The 21,204-nt window shown below is 42.1% G+C and overlaps 1 protein-coding gene and 2 long non-coding RNA genes across 17 annotated transcripts in view; 2 read left to right on the forward strand and 1 right to left on the reverse strand.

Moving 5' to 3' along the window:
- Positions 1-1,187, reverse strand: part of BICD1 (BICD cargo adaptor 1) — a 120,121-nt gene extending 118,934 nt beyond the window's left edge. For 2 of the 14 annotated variants that reach the window (XR_013536743.1, XM_020792189.3), the window contains exon 1: positions 35-1,131. Coding sequence is in view for 13 of the 14 variants with exons in the window: in XM_020792189.3 (XP_020647848.1) it covers positions 35-247 (213 nt within the window). In the remaining variant the exon portion in view is untranslated. Of the gene's footprint in view, positions 1-34 lie in introns of all 14 variants that reach the window. The other 12 variants (XM_072999917.2, XM_020792185.3, XM_072999918.2 and 9 more) reach the window with 9 other exon arrangements.
- LOC140707284 (uncharacterized) lies at positions 457-6,495 on the forward strand. The gene is made up of 2 exons (XR_012087213.2): positions 457-592; positions 5,692-6,495. It is a non-coding gene; the product is annotated as an uncharacterized LOC140707284 (long non-coding RNA).
- Positions 6,496-7,093: 598 nt separating this feature from the next.
- LOC110078255 (uncharacterized) lies at positions 7,094-20,018 on the forward strand. Of its 2 annotated transcripts, XR_013536746.1 has the most exons (5): positions 7,094-9,052; positions 10,298-10,810; positions 11,403-11,492; positions 17,704-17,818; positions 18,704-20,018. It is a non-coding gene; the product is annotated as an uncharacterized LOC110078255 (long non-coding RNA). The 2 variants fall into 2 exon arrangements; XR_002300412.3 differs by lacking the exon at positions 7,094-9,052 and having other exon boundaries at positions 9,100-10,810.
- Positions 20,019-21,204: the final 1,186 nt, after the last annotated feature.

Genomic DNA, 21,204 nt, shown 5'->3' on the forward strand with positions numbered 1-21,204 from the left:
GCTGGATGACAGTAAATCTTCAAAGCTAACTCACCTCTCTCAGCTGTTCCAGCTCTTGCTTAAGGACATCATATTCAGATTCTAGCTCATCGTACTGCTGCTTGAGGGTGAGTTTTTCTTCCAGAACCACCAGCCCATATTCAGCAGCCTGGATCTTTTCATGGGTGGTTTCTGTGAGCTCTTTGGTAAGCCTCTCGATTTCAGTCTTATAATGATCCACCGTCTCCAAGACCTCTTCCGCAGCCATAGCCTTGGAAGATGGGGGGTGGGGGTGGGGAGTGGCAGAAGGAAGGAAGGAGAAAGAGATGGAAAGAAGGTGGATAGAGGGGAGGAAAGGATGGATGGATGGATGGACGCAGGCACAGGTGGATGGCAGTTCTCCCTGGGATGCTCCTGAGAAGCAGACAGCTACATCGGCTTAAGGCCAGGGGAGAGGACGTGATGCATCATTAAGATGTCGAGAGGAAGGGAAGGAGTTCAGAGCCCCCCCAAGGTTGATGCACCATTTGTCCTTCGGCTGCTCCGCTTCTTACTAGCTCAACCCGGCATAGCTGTCGCTGCGGAAAGAGGACGACGCCAGGGGAGACAAGGGGTCGGTGTCTCTCTCTTCCCCCCCTCCTTCCCTCTGTTAAAGTCTCTCCCTCTTTTTCCGCTTATTCAGAGGCACTGGTCCGCCATGTCTCCAGGGCAGCTTCACTGCAGTCTCTCAACTCTCCACCTGCTCCCCCTCTTCCCGGCTGCCGCCGTCGCTGCTGCTGCTGGGGCGGGGGGGGGGAGAGAATAAGTAAATAAATAAATAAGCAGACTTGGCTGTATAGGATGCCGTCTGTAGCTCCTGGCCCTTAGGAAATGAATGAGGAAGAGGAGGAGGGAGGGACGGATAGAGAGAAAGAGGGATGGGGGCGAGCGTTACCATAGCAGAGCAGCCAGCGAAGCGACCGACCGACACCTCCTCAGGCGGCCTGCCTCGCCGGCCTCTCCTCCCTCCACTCCCCACCTCCCACCAGCAACCGCCGCTCCCTGCCCTCCCTTCCCAGGGGCTGGAAGAAGGACAGATGGAGCCGGGAGAGCGCCGCCTCCGCCTCTTTTCTCCTCACAGCGTCGCTCTTCCCGCGCTCTTCCCGGACGGGAGCGAGGACGGGCGGGCGCTCCTTTCTTTCACAGTTTGCCAACTGAAGCTTCCAGGGCTGGTCCCGAATGGGGTGTGAGGGTGTTTTCTGCAGTCTGGGTGTGAGGAAAGGAGACCAAACACCTACACACGCACCTCATTTCTGGACTGGCCCGAGGTGTTATCTCCCTACACATATGAAGAGGTTTCTCAGTATATGGGGTTTTTTTCCAAGAGAAGGGCTATACTGTATCTCCATTTTACTGTATTTTTGAAGGGACATTCTCTAAGGCCTTATTCTGCATGCATTCCCTCACCATCTCTATCACCTATGAATATATTGTAACAATATATTCTTCTAATTCTTCATATGCATGTTACACCCTCACCTACTGCTGCTTATCATTTGGGTTACTTGTGAATTTAACACATCATTCAGGAAAGAAAGCACTTATACCTACATGATGTAGTCTCACACTCTCCATATTACTTCAAGGGACTTAGCACTGGAAAACGTATTCTAAAGAGTATTCTCTTTAAGTATTTTGCTTACATTACCAAGGGGTGTATCAATAGTAGGATTATCGCGGACAGAGGGAGGGGATGCAGCTATGTACAAACCATTTATTTACCGTATATCCCACCTTTCTTCTTAAAAAGATTCCGAGGTGTCTACAGAAATATAAATGTCCCACAAATGTCTGTTCTTGCTTCATATTATACTTGGATATGCCAGCAATATAATTTGACTTGATTTGTTTTGACTTGCACACTGTAGTGGATGTGAACACATTTGGAACAGTTGTTCCTATGTCTGTACATCAACTGGCCCTCAGTCAGGTCACACAACTGTAATTAGTTGTCTTCTGGGGCAAAAACATAGCTTATAGACAGGCATATACATACTTACACATATTGCTGTTTTTCTTTTGCAAGCAACATTTTAATACACCACCACCAACAACAACAACAACAATGACTTCACAGTAGGTTTAACTATCTAGAGAAATTCTTCACTTCCTGCTAGAGCTGTTTGAAAGAGGACTACTTTACTTCAGACTCACCCAATAGAGTTTCCCCAATGTATTTCAAAACAAGTTTCTTTATCTAGAGAAACTTCACTTTCTTCTCTTGGGTAGAACTCTGTTGGTGTTTGCATAAGGCATGAATAATTTTCCACAATCTGCAGGTAATTGATGAAGTGCCAGGGCACATTCATGGTTAAATGCATGGTTACAAGCCTGATTGTGCTCTGGCATCTCATCAGTTAGCTGTAACTATTTAATTTTTATTTTTATTATTTATTTATTTAAAATATTTTACCTCTCCTTTCTTTTTATAGCGGACTCAGGGTGGTTTACATCATAAAAAACAATATTTAAAGCTAAAAACAGTATACAGCATATAAATATTAAAAATGGTGTAAAAACGGTAAACAAAAGAAGTAACAAAAAACATTCAAAGCAGTAAGGAACAACAATCTGTTCAAAAATGCCATTCAGGTGTGTCATTAAGGGGGGAACTGCCTGAAGAGAAAGGTCTATGTCTGCTTGCAGGAGGGACAGCAAAGATGGGAGTCAGCCTGGCCTCCTGTGAGAGGGAGTTCCAGAGTCTGGGAGCAGCAACAAAGAAAGCCCTCTCCTGACTCACCTCCAAACATACCTGTGAAGGTGGTGGTACTGAGAGAAAGGCCTCTCCTTATTATATTAACACCCAGGTAGGTTCATAAAGGGAGATGTGGCCTTTAAGATAGCTTGGTCCCAAGCTGTTTAGGGCTTTATAGATTAAAACCAATACTTTAAACTGTGCTTGAAAATGGATTGGCAGCAAATGGAGCTGCTGTACCAGGGACGTTATGTGATTCCTGTAATCAGCCCCAGTTAACAATCTGTCTGCAGTGTTTTGAACCCACTGAAGTTTCCGAACATTTTCCAGGGGCAGACCCACACAGAGTGCAGCAAGTTACACAAATCTTATGTTAACACCAATAGAATTCTGCCCAATGTTTCCTGAAGCGATACTTGATACTACTTTACTTCGACCTCACCCATGTGCCCAGAATTGACACTGTTCCAATATGTAACTTCTTCTTGTTGTTGTTGTTGTTGTTGTTGTTGTTGTTGTTGTTGTTGTTGTTGTTGTTGTTGTTGTTGTTGTTGTTGTTTTTGTTTTTATTTTTATTTTTATTTTTATTTTTATTTATTTATTTATTTATTTATTTATTTATTTATTTATTTATTTATTTATATCCCGCCTAACTGGTCGGGTCAGGACCACTCTAGGCGGCTAACAACAAAAATACTACTATAATAAAATTAATATATAAACAATTATGAATAATAAAACATTACACAAAGTGAAAGGAACGATAAGAGACAGAAAGGGTGTCAGGAGCGTCAGGGATTATCTGATGGAAAGGCCTGCCTAAACAGCCATGTTTTTAATTGATTCTTAAAGATACCCAGTGAGGGGGATTGTTTAGTTAAAAGAATTATACTGGCTTCAGATTTGTGTCTGGGCTTAATTCAAAGTAACACCAATTAGCTTTAAAATCATGTACTAGGATATCTGAGAGAACACTATGCTTGTACACTGAGCACTGAAAACTCTGATTTAAGATCCTCTTGTTGTTGTTTAGTCATTTAGTCGTGTCCGACTCTTCGTGACCCCACGGACCAGAGCACACCAGGCCCTCCTGTCTTCCACTGCCTCCCCAAGTTGGGTCAAATTCAATGACACTGTCCAACCATCTCATCCTCTGTCGTCCCCTTCTCCTCTTGCCCTCACACTTTCCCAACATCACGGTCTTTTCCAGGGAGTCTTCTCTTCTCATGAGATGGCCAAAGTATTGGAGCCTCAGCTTCAGGATCTGTCCTTCCAGTGAGCAGTCAGGGTTGATTTTCTTCAGAATGGATACGTTTGTTCTCCTTGCAGTCCAGGGGACTCTCAAGAGCCTCCTCCAGCACCACAAATCCTCTTTGTGTAAGAGATCCTCTTACACATCCACAAATTATATGTCATTTGGCCTAAGTAAAGGCTATGGAACTCTCTATGAAGAGACACTTATTGTGTTTCCTGGCAAGGGACTTCCTTCCTTTCGGCCAGAACCTTGCCCTCCTTCTTAGAAAGCCTTTGAGACCTTCAATATTTTAAAATTTTGCTGGTTTTCTTTTATTCTGCTGAAATTTGATTTAATGTAACTTCCACTCTCAGTCTTCTTGTTTTAATTATTCTCACAAGACTGACAACTCTTATTGTTTGTAGCCTCCCTTACTCTACTTGGGGATAAAGTAGAAATGTTCTAAATAAATAAAGGGGGGAAGAGCAGCAGAAATGTAAATAAATTCCTCTTCCTGTGTGTGACTTTGATCTTTCTGTCAATTTCTCCTTAAGTTCTGGTAGTTCCAGTCAAGGTGAAATCTCTCAGTTGAACTCAGTGAGACAGAAAAACTGCCTTCTCACAAGTAGGACAACCAACACAATCCAGAGTTAAACAGTATTCTTTTTAGGACTAACCATGGAGTGTTCTAGAGAAACTCAAAAGCTTCTGAGTATTGTTCTTGATTATAATTGCCTCACTATGAATTGTATTATTCCATGCAAATTCAGATTACCATATTCAAGAGCTGATGAGAAGGGGAATTTTAACAGTTGCAGTTTCTACTGCCAGTGGAACCCTTCAGCACCAAAACTTGATCTGAGGAAGCAATGGAGTGACATCAGCTGGCCTTGTTTCCACATAGTTGATGGCCATACACCACCAGGGTTCAGCTAACATGATATGCATTCCTACATGCATGTATATCTAACTCCTCCCTACTCTGAGGCCTGAGACTAGAGTTTACACATTTGCTCCTAACCAGCCATTTTCTTAAGAATGAACTTAGGACAGTTTACACAATGTTTTCCAGACCTCTGGGTATGTAATAATTCTTCCTTCTATATCATAAGGGTATACTTTAAGACCAATTAAAAGATGTTTGTCTGCTTGATTGTGAGAAATTGTATTAGGCTTTAAACAGACAAGTAGTGTTGTTTTTGTTTTTCACAGAAGCAGAAAAATATAGCTTTTGCCTCCCTCTATCTGTACAATCTATCTGTTGGTCAACTTTTGCCTCTGGTAATATTGGTTTTTCGTGTGGAATTTAAATAAATTAAAATGTGCAAAACTCTTTTTCCAAAACAAAAGTAAGCCCTACACCACAGTTCTTTTCCCAGACTGCTTTCTGTTCTGGAAGCACATAGACACAAAACCAATAATCCTCTGTCGTGAGACTTTGATTATTACCATCTGTGTTCCCATAGTATCATAGCAACCTTTTCATAAAATACCTCATCAGATAGGCACATCACATCCAGTGCTTCTTTGAAAAGGTGTTATCTGAAAGCCACAGTCTATGATGTCTGATTTTTAATAATGTATATGATTGCTAAACAAACAAAACAAGTATAGTATGAACAAACCATAAGTATTTTTGTTGTATCGTTATGCCTCCCATTTATACTCACTTCTGCTATGACAAATGATGAAAAATTATGATGCCATTTTAAATCTTTTGTTTTGTTCTGTCTTTTTCTTCCAGGCATGTTTCAGCAGTGGGCGCAGTACTGACTATGCTGTTATAAATAGAAACGGAGACTCATTCTATCAGTTTGCTCACTGGCATGGACAAGAATACATCCTATAGAGTTCACCTGCTATTTTACAAGCTGGTTGTCTCTGAATAATGGTTTGGTCCAATCACAGAGGAATTGTTTTATAATTTTCCTCACATCAGTCTGGGAAAGTTAGAAGCATCATTCAGCTGGGAGAAAAGTATACCTTTTGTCACTGACACAAATACCTCACTACTTTGACTATTTTGCCTTTTCTTTGTAAAGTAAATATCAGAGGACTTAAAATAACTTGATTGTATTGTAGGAAGGAAAGTATTTATTTCAGGAATATGATGTAACTATTTTTCTCTTTAAATAGTCTCTGAACTTAGGAACAAGCAAAGACTCTATTTTCACCACTGCAAACAATTTTTATTAAACAGAAATCAATGCTAGAATTATTGATGGAGAGGGGAAGGGACAAGTTAATTAACTCCACATGCCCTAACCCTGAGTGACCCATAACAAATCAGCTCATGTCACATTCCCACTCCTGCTTAGCTGCACTGAATTGAAAGATCTATGTACTGTTTTCCTAAATGTTATTTGTTGATGCCTGTTGTGATAGAAGTCTGCAAAAAGAAAAAGAGAACACAGAAAAATTAATTGCCCCAAGATAATTATCAAGTGATAGTCTACAATGAGTGGCACAACATGGTAGGGGTTCACTGTGGGTTTTTCTTTCCAATAATGAAGTTCTTGCTGACTAAAGAAATATCTGTACTAACCTATATCCTCCATGCTTGGTGACAATGTTCACAGAGGTCTCATTTTATTATAGGCTAGGAAACTATTCTCTCACCATTGCCTTAATTCCACAAATCAAGAATTTATTAATTGTTTTTGTATTCATATTCTTAACTTTCACAAAGCAAAGAAGCAAGCATAGAAATTAAAAGGCTAAGTAGGAATTAAAAGGCTAAATAGCAGACAGGCACTGTTAACCAAATGCCCTTGATTAATTGATAATCAGCAAGTGTGACCACCTCTATAAAGGTTAAGTTTTAGCAGTTTGCTCGTCTAAAGCATTCAGATGTGTGTTAACACAATGCCAAGGAGAAAACACATCAGCAATGAACGTAGAGAAGCAATTGTTGCTGCCCATCAGTCGGGGAAGGGTTACAAGGCCATTTCCAAACAATTTAAAGTCCATCATTCTACACTGAGGAAGATTTCACAAGTGGAAAATATTCAAGGTAGTTGCCAGTCTTCCCAGAAGTGGATGCCCAAGCAAATTCACCTCAAGCTCACCCCAAGCTCAGACCATGCAATGCTCAGAGAAACTGCATCATCATCATCATCATCATCATCATCATCATCATCATCATCATCATCATCATCATCATCATATAAAAGAATAGGTGGAAAGGAAAAGAATCAAGGTGTTGCAATGGGCCAGTCAAAGTCAAGACCCAATCCAATTGAAATGCCGTGAAGGAACCTTAAGCGAACTCTGAATATACAAATGCCTGCAAACCTCAGTGAACTGATGCAATGTTGTAAAGAAGAGTGGGCCAAAATTCTTCCACAATGATGTGAAAGTCTGATAAAATCAAATAGAAAATTATTACTTCATGTTATTGTTGCTAAAAGTGGTTCTACAAGCTATTGAATCATAAGGTGTACTTAGTTTTTCACACACAGCTTTTTCATTTTGGCTTTATTTTTTGTAAAATAAGCAATGACACAATATGACATGATATGAAATGTGTTGTTAATCTGAGGTTGTATTTACCTAATTTTCAGACCTCTTAAGCACTGGTGCACTAGTCTTAATTGCCAAATGCACTCCTGACCACCGCTGATACCTGTGCATCCAGGCTCAGGGAAGAATCCAGGAGCTGCACACCTGTTTTTTCAATGGGAGTGTAACTCCATCCAGTGCCCACTGCATCTCTATTTCTTAATCTGCCTTTTGACGGATCAGGAGCACTTCTGTCTTGTCTGGATTTAGTTTCAGTTTATTCACCCTCATCCAGTCCATTATTGATACTGAACACTGATCTAGAACCGAAGCAGCTTTCTTGGACAAGGAGAGGTAGAATTGGGTGCAACATACTCTCTAATTTTCACCCTGGCTGGGCAGGTATCTGCCTCTCATGCACGCAACTCCACCCCTGTGTGCGTGCACGTCTCCACCCGCCCCCCACATGTTGGATTCCGTTGCAACTGGAACATAACATGATTGATGAACAGAGGAGGAAGACAGTTACATGGAGGAAAGCGGAGTCACGCGCATGCGAATGTGCAGGCAACTTGGCAAAACCCTTGGTTGGGTGTCATCCATATACTGATGATATCAAATCCCAAAACCCTAGATAATCTTTCCCAATGGTTTTGTGTAGGTGTTTAATAACATAGGAGACAAATCAGAACCCTAGAGGACCCCACAGGTCAGCAGCCAGGTTGTTGAACATGGCTCCCCCAGCACTACCACCTGAGTTTTCTCCTCCAAGTAGGACTGAAGTCGCCATAAAACAATGCCTCCAAGTCCCATTCAAGTGATACAGGTTATAGCACTGAATTCCACTGAGAGGTCCAGCAAAATCAACAGGAACACAGATTTTATCATTATTATTATTGTTTTATTATCAATAGTGTTGCATTTTGTTTTAAGTTGTTAATCAGTTATTCTTTGTATTGTTGTTTTATAATGATGGAATTTGTAAACTGCCCAGAGTAGCCTTAGCAGCCAGATGGGCAGTATAAAAACCAACCAACCAACCAACCAACCAACCAACCAACCAACCAACCAACCAACCAACCAACCAACCAACCAACCAACCAACCAACCAACCAACCAACCAACCAACCAACCAACCAACCAACCAACCAACCAACCAACCAACCAACCAACCAACCAACCAACCAACCAACCAACCAACCAGATCCCCTATCCAGTTCCCAGCATAGGTCATCTACCAAGGCGACCAAAGCTGTCTCTGTCCCATAACCAGGCCTGAAGCCAGATTGAAATAGATCTGGACAATCTGTCTCATCTAGAAACCTCTGGAGATGAGAGGCCACAACCTGCTCTAGCACCTTCCCTGAGAAAGGGATATTAGATACTGGCTGGTAATTATTCAGTAATGTGGGATTCAAAGAGGGCTTTTTAAACAATGGTTTGGCTCTTATTTCTAGCTGCAGAATTTTGCTTTAGAGTCCTGTGTGGTGCTTCTGCTGTAACCATCTCTTCAGATTCCTGAAGTGTTTTTAAAAAATGGTTTTTTAACAAAGGAAATTGTTCAAATATAAAGCATACCTGCCTTGGGCCCCAGCCTTCCACAGGTAATTACATACATGTGTTTCAGAATTTCCTGCTGGTGGGCTTCCCATGGGTAACTGGTTGGCCATTGCATGGACAGAAGGCTGAGCTAGGCAAGCCTTTGGTCTGATCTAGTGTGATGGTTCTTTTGTTGTGAAGTGACAGGAGCAACAGCAGCTACTACTGCTCTTTGCCTTTTCCACATGGGTACAGGGAAATAACAGGGGAGGAATCACACATCAAAAGAAAGAACTAACTGGTCAGAAGAGTGGTAGTAATCAGAACATAACCACCAGTAGTTTCTGATGTCTTTTCTAGATAATGTTTTCTAGTCAGTGCCAACCATGCCAAGCCCTGACAGCAAGCATAGGTTTGGAGTTTAATTCGAGAAGTAAAATGTTGTCTGAAAATTATGTTGATTTACACAAGAGCCAGAATCCTGTTCACTGTTAATGAAGTGAAATGCTTCATTAACAGTCAACATGCTAGTTCTGTTCATTCACCCAGCTTGCCTTTGTGCAGGAAGAGATTGCCTACTTGAACAAACAAAGCTTCCATGTGCACAAGAAAGTATGAAATACCTCATTGTGCAAATGCCAAAAAACTCCAACTGCTAGTGCTAGGGTCTGATACACAAATATTTTGCTGCTGAGTCTGCCATTTTTAACCAAAGTAGAAAATGTCACAGATTTTTGCTTAGCAACTGTTGAAAAAATTACTAACTCTAGAAAATAGCATTTGCTATGATTATGTATTGCCAATTTAAATGTTTTCATTGTTCTATGCAGCTTTTTTTTTACGGACATTGTTCAATAACAATTTGATGCACACGACAGTACATTTATAGTGGTCCTTTATGCTTCAGATTTTTATTGAATCATGTCCCTGAGAAAAATATGTCTAGAAAAATTTAATCATTCAAATCTGCAATGGATTGTTTGAATTTAGTTTTTGGATAAGAACACTAAGTTCACTGTTCCTTATTGCCTTTGGCCTTTTCTTTACAGTACAAAAAGGCTGTTTTTGAAAGGCCCTTTGCTATTTTGCACCCCATTTTGGCAAATGGCAAAATGACATCATGCAAAAAGCTTGGTCTCTCTTTATTTTCCTTGTGCAGACTTGGTATCTTCTGTTTCCTTGATATAAACCAGAATTTTGAAATCCAGCTTCTGAAGAACTTCCCAAAGGGGATTAACAAAATCCTTGGTATTCCCTTTTGCTGCTTTTATCAAAATTGCTATATTGTTGTCTCTATCTTTTTCCTGCAGTTATACAGCATGTAATGAAATGTTGAGAAATATCCAACATTTGAAGGATTTTCCTCCTCTCCTTCATATTATTACCACCCTACATCCAGCCTACGCAGAATGTATGGAGTACAGAGATAGAAGGCTCATGAACCCACCCCTCAGAGCTAAGACATAGACAACTACTTAAAACATGTCAAGAGCTGGAAAGCAAGAGGCCTAACCCAGTAAACAAAATGGACAGTCAGAGATCAGCACTCACAGAGCTGAGGCATCAATGAGATACCAACCAATGACCAAGCAGAAATCAGAACCAAATGGCAAAATAGACACAAGCACTGAAGAACAAGCCTAAAAACTGATCAATGGGTGAAGTCATGGGCCATGTGGATTAAACAGCAAGCCAAGAAGACTAAACTGCTAAGCCAAAGATCAGGATCAAAGCCAAAGTAAAGAGTTCATAGGAGCACATCAGAACCAGAAAGACTTTTTAAAAAATAGACAGGGGATTCAGGGCTAAACCATGTGCTACAGGTATTTTATCATTGTTGTTGTTTAGTTATTAAGTCGTGTCCGACTCTTTGTGACCTCATTGACTAGAGCACACCAGGCCCTCCTGTCTTCCACTGCCTCCCAGAGTTGGGTCAAATTCATCAGTGTAGCTTCAATGACACTGTCCGACCATATCATCCACTGTCGTCCCCTTCTCCTCTTGCCCTCACACTTTCCCAACATCACGGTCTTTTCCAGGGAGTCTTCTCTTCTCATGAGATGGCCAAAGTATTGGAGCCTCAGCTTCAGGATCTGTCCTTCCAGTGAGCACTCAAGGTTGATTTCCTTTAGAACAGATAGGTTTGATCTCCTTGCAATCCAGGGGAGTTTTTTATCATGAGATAATTTCTTAAGTGTTGAAAACATCTGATAGTAACAGCAGGAGATTTTCATGTCTCATGTGTTTTGTACATTTGCTTGCTTCTTTTGTGACTAGGGAGCTAAACACAATGATCATTTGGAATAATTGTTATTGTTTTCTCATGAAGGTCTACCAGAATCATATCTCTAGAACACTAACAGATTTTAACTTCTAATGATGAATTCTCTGTAATATATATTACTGCCCTCACAGAACTACACAGGCAAGTGCTGAAGGCAACACTTACAGCTCACTACAGAGGACAAATATGCAGACATGAAGCAGTTCCCAGTTCAACTCCCAGTAAGTTCTTACAGTACTGTACTTCATATCTGCATGACCTAATGGGCTCTACCCACACTTCCTCTTAGCATACAATATCTTCTTTATCTGTGAGAATGATGGGAGGAAATGAAAACTCATAAAGCACAGTGTTGCTTCATTGCTTGCAGTGTAAAGGCAGCCTCACCACTTCTGTCCCTCTCTGTAGAATGTTCAACTGTATACCACACATGGATCATGTGTCCTGCATGTTTGAGGCAAAGAGAATTTTCTGTTCACATCTACTCAATTCATCTACTGACATCTATTACTACTGCAGAATGCTAGTAAACATATGCCAGTCTGTTTACTAAGATGTTTGCAGTAGAATAGAATTCTGTCCTGTATAGCAATTTAATAGAATTTTCAATGTTATCTTTTAAAAGATGCATAGATTTATTTAGGGATAAAATTTCATGAAGCAGAATCCACATCATCAAATATATATGCCTTGCAAACAAAACAGCCAATGCTTTCATTGCTGTAACTGCTTCTGCCAATATTCTAGGATCAGATGTAGATGCTGAAGAACCAGCCTTCATTAAATTTCCTTATGGAATGACTACTGTCCTTGCTTTAAAAGAAGAGATTGTAAAATCTTTAAAGGAATATTGTGTTCTTTTTTTAAAAAAATAATATCTTCATCGCTGCTAGCAAGGTATTTCTTATTTTAAATGGACCTACTGTATCTTCTTTTAAATTTGCTTCTGAGCTAACTGATTATTTTAAAAATAAGAGCTAAAATATGCTTTCCCCCTAAATGCTCAGATATGCTGAAATCTAAGGAATCTCTTATACATCAATGGCTGAAATCCTGTTCATTAGCCTCGTAAGCAGAGATGGGGGTATTCTTATTCATATACAAATACAAATACCTCCCACAGCTGGACATAACAAGGGTCCAGCCCCAGGGGGACACAATTAGGATCTGGCCCCATCCATTCATGTTTCTGGACATGGTGGCAGCCTTGGTCAGCCTTCCAGTTGCTCCCAAAGCACTGCTCTCTTTCCGCTCATCCAGCCATTCAGCATCTGTGCAGGGAAACTCATCCTCCCTCCACCTGACTGGAGTTGGCTAGATGAGCGGAAAGAGAGTAGCGGTCTCGGAGTGATTGGAAGGCTGACCAAGGCTGCCGCCACTGCCAGACGCATGAGTGGCCGGTCTGGCCCCAGGGACTGGACCCTTGTTAAGTCCAGCTGTGTAGGGGTATTCCTATTCATATACAAATACAGTGGTGCCTCGCTTAACGAGCGCACCATACAACGACGAAATCGCATAGCAATCCCTTTTTTGGGATTGCTAATGCGATCGCTCAACGTTGTTTAGATAGGGCGAAACTCGCTTTGCGAAGATCGGCAAGCGTTTCGCTTACCGATCTTCGCAAAACGAAGCCCCAATGATCAGCTGTTAGGAGGACAAAATGGCCGCTGGAAGCCCCAAAATGGCCGCGCGCAGCGTTTTCGCGCCCTCCCCTTGCTTAACGAGGGCGCGAAAATGGCTGCCGGCCATAGGTAGCATCGCTGAACGGTGAGTTTTCGGCCCATTTGGAATGCATTAAACGATGTTTAATGCATTCCAATGGGTTTTTTTGATCCGTTCAGAGATGTTTCGCTATAGCGAAGGTTAATCCGGAACGGATTAACCTCGCTATGCGAGGCACCACTGTACAAATACCCCCATCTCTACTAATAAGTCACACTACAGTCGCCCCATTGAACCAGTGGGGATTTGGTGAGTCCACTCTTTTGTATGTTCCATTGATTCAAATGGGCCTACTCTACTTGAGACTTACTGTGCTAAAATAAGTCATAACTAGAGTAGGCCCTTTTGAATAAATGGAACTTACAAAGGACCCACCAGATCCGCAATGAGTCAATGGGCCTACCTTGGTATAAATTACTATGCTAAGCAACAGGATTTCAGCCTATGAATCACAAACCTCTCTATGTGAGTTCATTCTTTCATCATTAATGTTTAAATAGTAAAGTCTTGTAAAAATGTCATTACTGGTCCAATTAAAACATTTAAGGCATTTTATGGCACACCTGTGACTAATCACAGTTATGAACATAGAACTCATGCATCAAACTGTGCACTCCACAGCATATTTAGAGCATAGATCTCATAATCTATTTCATAATACTGTGATCAATGCAAAATTTCTTGGGCTACAAAAAAAGCAGATCAAAATAGAGAATTCTGATGCAAAGTATTTTGTCATACTATGATCCCATGTATGGCCCCCGCCATTTTTCAACATTTAAAAAAGCATTTGTCAGTCAAAAGCCATTATTCCTTTGAAAAGATGTAAGTTCAAAAGCCCATCATAAAATTAAAATGCTTCTGGTATGCTATGAAATGACAGATCTGATTGCACACATCATATTTCAAACATGCCAAAATACATTCTTTGAAAGTCAACCTGTCTGTAGCATCTTCAAGATAATGCATAGAAGGTAATATGGAGTTATTATGATATATTAAAAGGGGAGAAAACCTTTTGAACAAATCATTTTTGCAAAGTCTAATTGCCAGTCAAATTACATCTAAACAGGTAAACTCCATCTTAAAACAGATCAGTCCATAGACCAGGGGTCCCCAACCTCCGGTCCGCGGCCCGGTGCCGGTCCTTGGGCTTCTCTGCCCCACCCCCGCCCGCCCACCCGCCTTTTCCCCTTCGAAAACACACAGACACACCTGCCTGCCCTATCGCCTGGCTTCCCATTCACTGGCGCGGACCCTATTGCCTCCTCCCCTTCCAAAATACACAAGCGCGCGTGCGCGCACCCCCCTCCCCCGCCCCAATTGCCTGCCTTTTCCTGCCCTTCCGTGCCTTCCAGGTTGCCTGCCTGGAGGCACGGACCCCATTGCCTCCTTCTCCCCTTGCAAAATATACGCGCGCGCGCACCCCCCCCTCCCCCGCCCCAATTGCCTGCCTTTTCCTGCCCTTCCGTGCCTTCCAGGTTGCCTGCCTGGAGGCACGGACCCCATTGCCTCCTTCTCCCCTTGCAAAATACACGTGCGCACGCACCCCCCTGCCCCAATTGCCAGCCTTATCTGCCCTCCTGTGCCTTCCAGGTTGCCTGCCTGGAGCATCAGGCAGGGAGCTGGGGAAGTTTGTGGTTTTGCCCAACTCTCCACAGAGACTGCCCTGCAGACGGAGGGAGCAGAACCACCCATCCTTGGAAAAAAATTCCCTTACTGCTATTTCTCTACTCTGCATGATCAATAACTACATGCTATCAACTCAACTCTAATTTACAGTGACCTTTCCAGGATTTTCTAGGTATGACTAATGACTAATGTTGTAAGCCGCCCAGAGACCTTTGGGTAGAGTGGGTGGCATCTAAGTTAAATAAGTTAAAATAAATAAATAAATAAATAATCAGAAGTAGTTTATGCTCCTCTCCTCTGGGGCTTTCTTAGATATTGTATCTTGTCTGAGACTACACAGAGCAGCTCTTTTCTTGGGGGACACAGTGGAGAATTGAACTCCCAATCTTTGGTTCCTCAGTGAGGTACCCAGTTCATTGAGCTATCCAGCCACCTCTTACAGCAGTTTAGCAGCAACAAGACAAGGTATTAATTTTTCTCTCTTAAATATATTGTTTCTAGGCTATGAGACAGAAAAAACTGAGAAAATAGGGTAGGGTTACAAATGAGAGACCTCAACACTGGCCTCTCCCTAGTAAAACTGAATGAATGCAGTTCTCTATTCATGTAGAACTTGGCACTGGTGCAGTTGGGTGTGCACATTCTGAAAACATGTGAAGGTGATGGTTTTTTAATCTATCTTTGATGATTATCCTCCTAAGACAAGTCTTTTGTAAGACTAATAGGTCCAGATTGTACCCCAGACAGCATGGCCAGTATTTAGGAATGATGGAGATTGTAGTCTGAAATGTCTGCTTCTGTTCTTAATGAGTCTTAATGTGGACTTATTTATTTACTTAAAATATTTTTACCACATCTTTCTCCTTGAAAGGAACTAAGGCAGCTTACAACATTAAAACACAAAATTAAGGCTAACCCAAGTGAGCATATAAATACTAAAAAAGGTCAAACAAATACAGTGGATATAAAAAGTTTACACACCCCCTGTTAAAATGTCAATTGTCTGTGATGTAAAAAAATGAGACAAAAATAAATCATTTCAGAACTTTTTCCACCTTTAATGAGACTTATGAACTGTACAACTCAGTTGAACAAGAAACTGAAATCTTTTAGGTGGAGGGAAGTAAAAATAAAAACCTGAAATAATATGGTTGCATCTGTGTGCACACCCTTAAACTAATACTTTGTCGAAGCACCTTTTGATTTTATTATATCACCCAGCCTTTTTGGGTATGAGTCTATCAGTATGGCACATCTTGACTTGGCAATATTTGCCCACTCTTCTTTCCAAAAACACTCCAAATCTGTCCGATTGCAAGGGCATCTCCTGTGCACAGCCCTCTTCAGATCACCCCACAGATACGTATTCAATTGGATTCAGGTCTGGGCTCTGGCTGGGCCATTCCAAAAGGTTAATCTTCTGGTGAAGCAATTCCTCTGTTGATTTGGATGTATGATTTGGGTCACTGTCATGTTGAAAGATGAAGTTCCTCCTCATGTTCAGCTTCCTAGCAGAAGCCTGAAGATTTTGTGCCAATATTGACTGGTATTTTTGAACTGTTCATAATTCCTTCTAGCTTGACTAAGGTCCCTGTCCCAGCTGAAGAAAAATAGCCCCAAAGCATGATGTGGCCACCACCATGCTTCACTGTGGATATGGTGTTCTTTTGGTGATGTACAGTGTTGTTTTTGCACCAAACAGATCTTTTGGAATTATGGTTGAAAAGTTCAACCTTGGTTTTATCAGACCATAACACTTTTTCCCACATGCTTTTGGGATACTTCAGATGTGTTTTTGAAAAATTTAGTCAGGCTTGGATGTTTTTCTTTGTAAGAAAAGTCTTGCCACTCTACCCCACAGCCCAAACATATGAAGAAGACGGGAGATTGTTGTCACATGTACCACACAGCCTGTACGTGCCAGATATTCCTGCAGCTCCTTTAATGTTGCTGTAGGCCTCTTGGCAGCCTCCCTGACCAATTTTCTTCTAGTATTTTCATCACTTTTGCAGAGACATCCAGTTCTTGATAATGTCACTGTTGCGCAATATTTTCTACACTTGATGATGACTGTCTTCACTGTGTTCCATGGTATATCTAATGCCTTCAAAATTCTTTTATATCCTTCTTCTGACTGATACTTTTTTAACAATGAGATCCCTCTGATGCTTTGAAAGCTCTCTGTGGACCATGGCTTCTGCTGTAGGATGTGACTAAGAAAATGTCAGGATAGACCTACTAGCATAGCTGATCTTTATTTAGGATTCCTCAGAGGCACTTTAAATGATGGCATAACATACTACTGCATAACAAGTACCCACACGCATGTATGCTCCACCATGCCACCCCCATTCATGGACACTGGCGGTGGCAACCCCCCCCCCCCCCGGTCCTTGGAAGAATAGCCTTCAACAAAACCGGTCCCTGGCATTAAAAAGGTTGGGGACCACTGCCATAGACTACTGTCACCCTGGAAAAGTCTGAGTGATTTCAAGTGAAGCTTTTATCATGCCATTATCAGACTAAATCATTCAACTTAATGAGAACTCTAGACCTTGTTCGTAACTCTCCCTCAGTGTTCCACCTCTGGAAAATCAGTGGAAAATCCATTAAGGAAAAAAAGACAGGAGAATTGTGCAATGCTATTTGCTTATGAACTCCATCTGGAAATGTCCTCTTGAATCTAAAGTGACAAGATTCTGTTGCAGATGAATGACAGAAAATCATCCTTCGCATGTGAATGGCAACAGAAATGATGACAGAGGACTGGGGAGATTGTGTTTCAGCCCCTCATACATTGACAGTTCCCACATTAAAAATGTCTTAGTTCTACATTCACATTGAATACAATAAGTATGTACTGTATGCCCATTTTAGTACTCTCACTACATTCATTTCTCCTTGACATGAAAAGCCAATTGTGTTAGTATGGTCCATAACATTTATTCTGATCAGATCCTGGAAATAATAAGAATCCCTCTTTTCTTTTCTTTTTCCTTCTTTTTTGCAATAAGTGAGGCATAACTAACTTACAGTATGATTGTAACTTAGTAAGGAAAAACTTCATTCTTTTTACAGTGGTACCACAACTTATAGCCGTCCTGACTTACGACCAATTCGAGTTACGACCAGCTCCGGCCGCAAAATTTTGCATTGACTTGCAACCGAAGCTTTGAATTATGATCAGAAAAAGGTAGGCAAAAAGGCGAGGAATTCAAAATGCTCGCCGTTGGTTGGCAAAGAGGCTCCTTCTTTGTAGCTCTTTCATCCCAATGGTTAGAGTGTGTGCGTTTGCAGAGAGGCTTCGGACTGCCTGGTGCTGCTTTCTGCTTCTGGGTGAGTGTATACAGGGTTTTGCAGTGTGGGTTTGGGCTGGGGGGGTTATGTTTCTGTGCTGTGATCTTTTTTTGTTTTTTGGTGATTTTCCCCCCAGCCCCAGCGCATTCCGATGGGGCTTGCCGTGTTTGTTTGGGCTTTTTTGGTGCTTTGACTTACAACCAATTCGGGTTACAACCATTTTCTGGAATGGATTAAGTTCGTAAGTCGAGGCACCACTGTACTATGCAATTTGTAAACTGCTGAGATATTTAGAGGAGTGAGGGCTGCCTGAATAGCAGGGGAGGAACATTGCAAGGTTAAAGAGATTACTCATGCTGTGGCTCACACTGTTTCTTGCTGCAATTATGTGAATAGATGGGAGCACACATTAGTTGAATCACAGGCTAGTGCAGTGATGGTGAACCTTTTTGAGCCCGAGTGCCCAAACTGTGTGTGTGTGTGTGTGTGTGTGAGAGAGAGAGAGAGAGAGAGAGAGAATGGGCTGGTTGGCGTTCCATGGGGATGTCACCAGGGCGTGTGTGTGACCCAAGCATTCGGGAGCTGGCAGAGGCTGGCTTCAGAAGTCGAGTGGAAGAGATGAACAGGTGGATATTCCTGGTGGAAGCCAGTGGATGTTGGCAGGCAGAACTTCGGGAAGAAGTTGCCAGAACATTGGTCAGTGGATACACCCAAGTTTAAGCCGGTTGACGGCAGTGGACGAGCTCGCCCCTTAGTTGTTCTCTCTCTCTCTCTCTCATAGGGCCTGAAGCGTCATCTATCCCAGGGGGATGCGAGAGACCAGAAGGCAAGGGTCCTGCTGGAGCTGAACCAGATTGTTGTCTGCACTGAGTATACCCATTTAGCCTCTTTTCCAAAACCAATAAAAGAATTTTCAGGAATGATTTTGAAGCGCTGTCTTGTTTGTCAGGGGCTGTCATGGGATTATCTTCCCCATCCCCTCATTATATCTGGGGTCCAATGCCTGGGGTGGGTCTTTGTGAAGTCATGGTTTGGGGCCTTGTGATGTCACAGGAATTGGGAACATAATATTTCTCCATGCATGTGTGAGGGAGTGAGCTAGGCATTGTGGGTTCCCTGTCTGAGCTCCTAAGCAAGTATATTATGTGTCATGTTGGACAGACACAGGAAGCCAGTCAGCCCTGGTGCCATTCAGAGAGGGTTGGAGTTGGGTACCCAAACACTATGGCCACCCCGTAACAATAAATGAGACTTGCTCCTTCCCTTCCACCACTGCTCCTCACATTTGTTTGCCTGGCCTGGAGATTCAGGGGAGCCCAGCCATTTCCTGGCACAGCAGCTCATTCTCTGAGACCTGGCAAGCCTCATCAACACCATGAGCACTTCATGGATAGCTCCTTGCAGAGTACCAGTTGGGAGAAAATATTCCACTTCAAAAAAGCTTCCAGTCCAACTTCTCACACCAGTGCCACAACCAAGGAAATGGAGATGGGCAATGATTTAGAGATGAGCGTACCTTAAAATTCACATGGATCCATGCCATGGATAGATAGCAAAAATACACTGGTACTGCAAAATCTGCTGCTTGAGGGCAGTGGCTGCCTCTGAGTGCCTAATGCAGTGATGGTGAACTTTTTTTGAGCCTGAGTGCCCAAACTGCAACACAAAATCAACTTATTTATTTCAAAGTGCCAATACTGCAATTAAAACCTGAATGATGAAGTTTTGTTTAGAAAAAACAACTGCTCCTGTACTGCAAGAGTTAAATGCTTGTTCCCCCCCCCCAAAAAAAAGTGGGTGGTATTAACAAATAAATACTTACTGGTCCTCCAATCCCCCATTGCACTAGACTGGTAATGGTTGCCATTGCACCCCTCCGCTAGACCACTGCACCAGCAGAGGGGAATGCCGAAATCCAGGATTGGAGGACGGGTAAGTATTTCTCTATGGCAACTTACAGCTCTGTGTGCCAACTGTTGCATGTGTGCCATAGGTTCACCATCACTGGTCTAGTGACTTCTGGCATTCAGTTTAAAAAACAACTGAAAATATCAATTTTAGGTATATCAGACAAATGGAAAAGTAAGGATTTGCTTCTTTTTTTTTTTTAAAGCTACAACTATTACCTATTGGATACATGAGAACTCTAACTAGCTGGTTGAATAGTTCATTGGGTTGGAGTATAGGAGTTTTATTCCTCATTGTGCCTCCATGTGAAGAGCCAGCCTGTGTAGTTCTGGGCAAAGCAGAGTCTCAAGAGTGCCAACAGGGAATTGTAAACCACTTCTGAGCACTTATACCTAGGAAACCGTAGCAAGGGTTGAACACATAATTATTACCATAAGGTAAAGGTAAAGGTTCCCCTTGACAATTTGTCCAATCGTGTCCAACTCTAGGGGGCGGTGCTCATCTCCGTTTCCAACCCACAGAGCTAGTGTTTTGTCCGAAGACAATCTTCCGTGGTCACGTGGCCAGTGCGACTCGACACGGAATGCCGTTACCTTCCCACTGTGGTGGTACCTATTTATCCACTCGCATTTTTGCATTTTGCATGCTTTCAAGCCGCTAGGTTGGTGGGAGCTGGGACAAGCGACGAGGGCTCACTCAGTTGCGTGGATTCGATCTTACAACTGCAGGTCTTCTCACCTTGCAGCACAGAGGCTTCTGCGGTTTAACCCGCAGCACCACCACGTCCCCAATTATTACCATAGCTGCAATTATTTGCACATATATCAATAAAAATTATTTATTTATTTATTTATTTAATTTATACCCCGCCTATCTGGCCCACCAGACCACTCTAGGCGGCTTCCATATAAAATCAAATAATAAAACATAGACAAATACATACATAATCAAACAAGAACAGCAGTAAAAAGGAAAAGGAAAAGTAAGAAAAAATCAAGAGTTGGCTGGAGGGAAGGCCTGAATAAACAGCCATGTTTTTAATTGGGTTTTAAAGGTGCCCAGCGTGGGGGCCGCGCGAATCGCGGTTCCAGAGGCGAGGAGCCACTGCCGAGAAGGCCTGTTTTTCAAGCTCTCATTCTAACTTGCTTACAATGCCAGGGTTGATTAACTGTGGCACATTTGAACACCTGAATTCAGCACAAATTAATCTGGAAGAGCAGTTACAGGCACAATCTCCCTAGCACAGAACATCATTACCACACTGTCATCTAGTGGAATGTGACAGTAAAATTCTCCATTAATTTTCTTCAGGGTGTATATTTTTATCTTTATTTCATTTTTTGTCTTCATTTGTATTCTGCCACTGTTGTCTGC

Source organism: Pogona vitticeps, chromosome 5 (assembly GCF_051106095.1).
Source record: "Pogona vitticeps strain Pit_001003342236 chromosome 5, PviZW2.1, whole genome shotgun sequence".
Taxonomy (NCBI): Eukaryota; Metazoa; Chordata; class Lepidosauria; order Squamata; family Agamidae; genus Pogona; species Pogona vitticeps.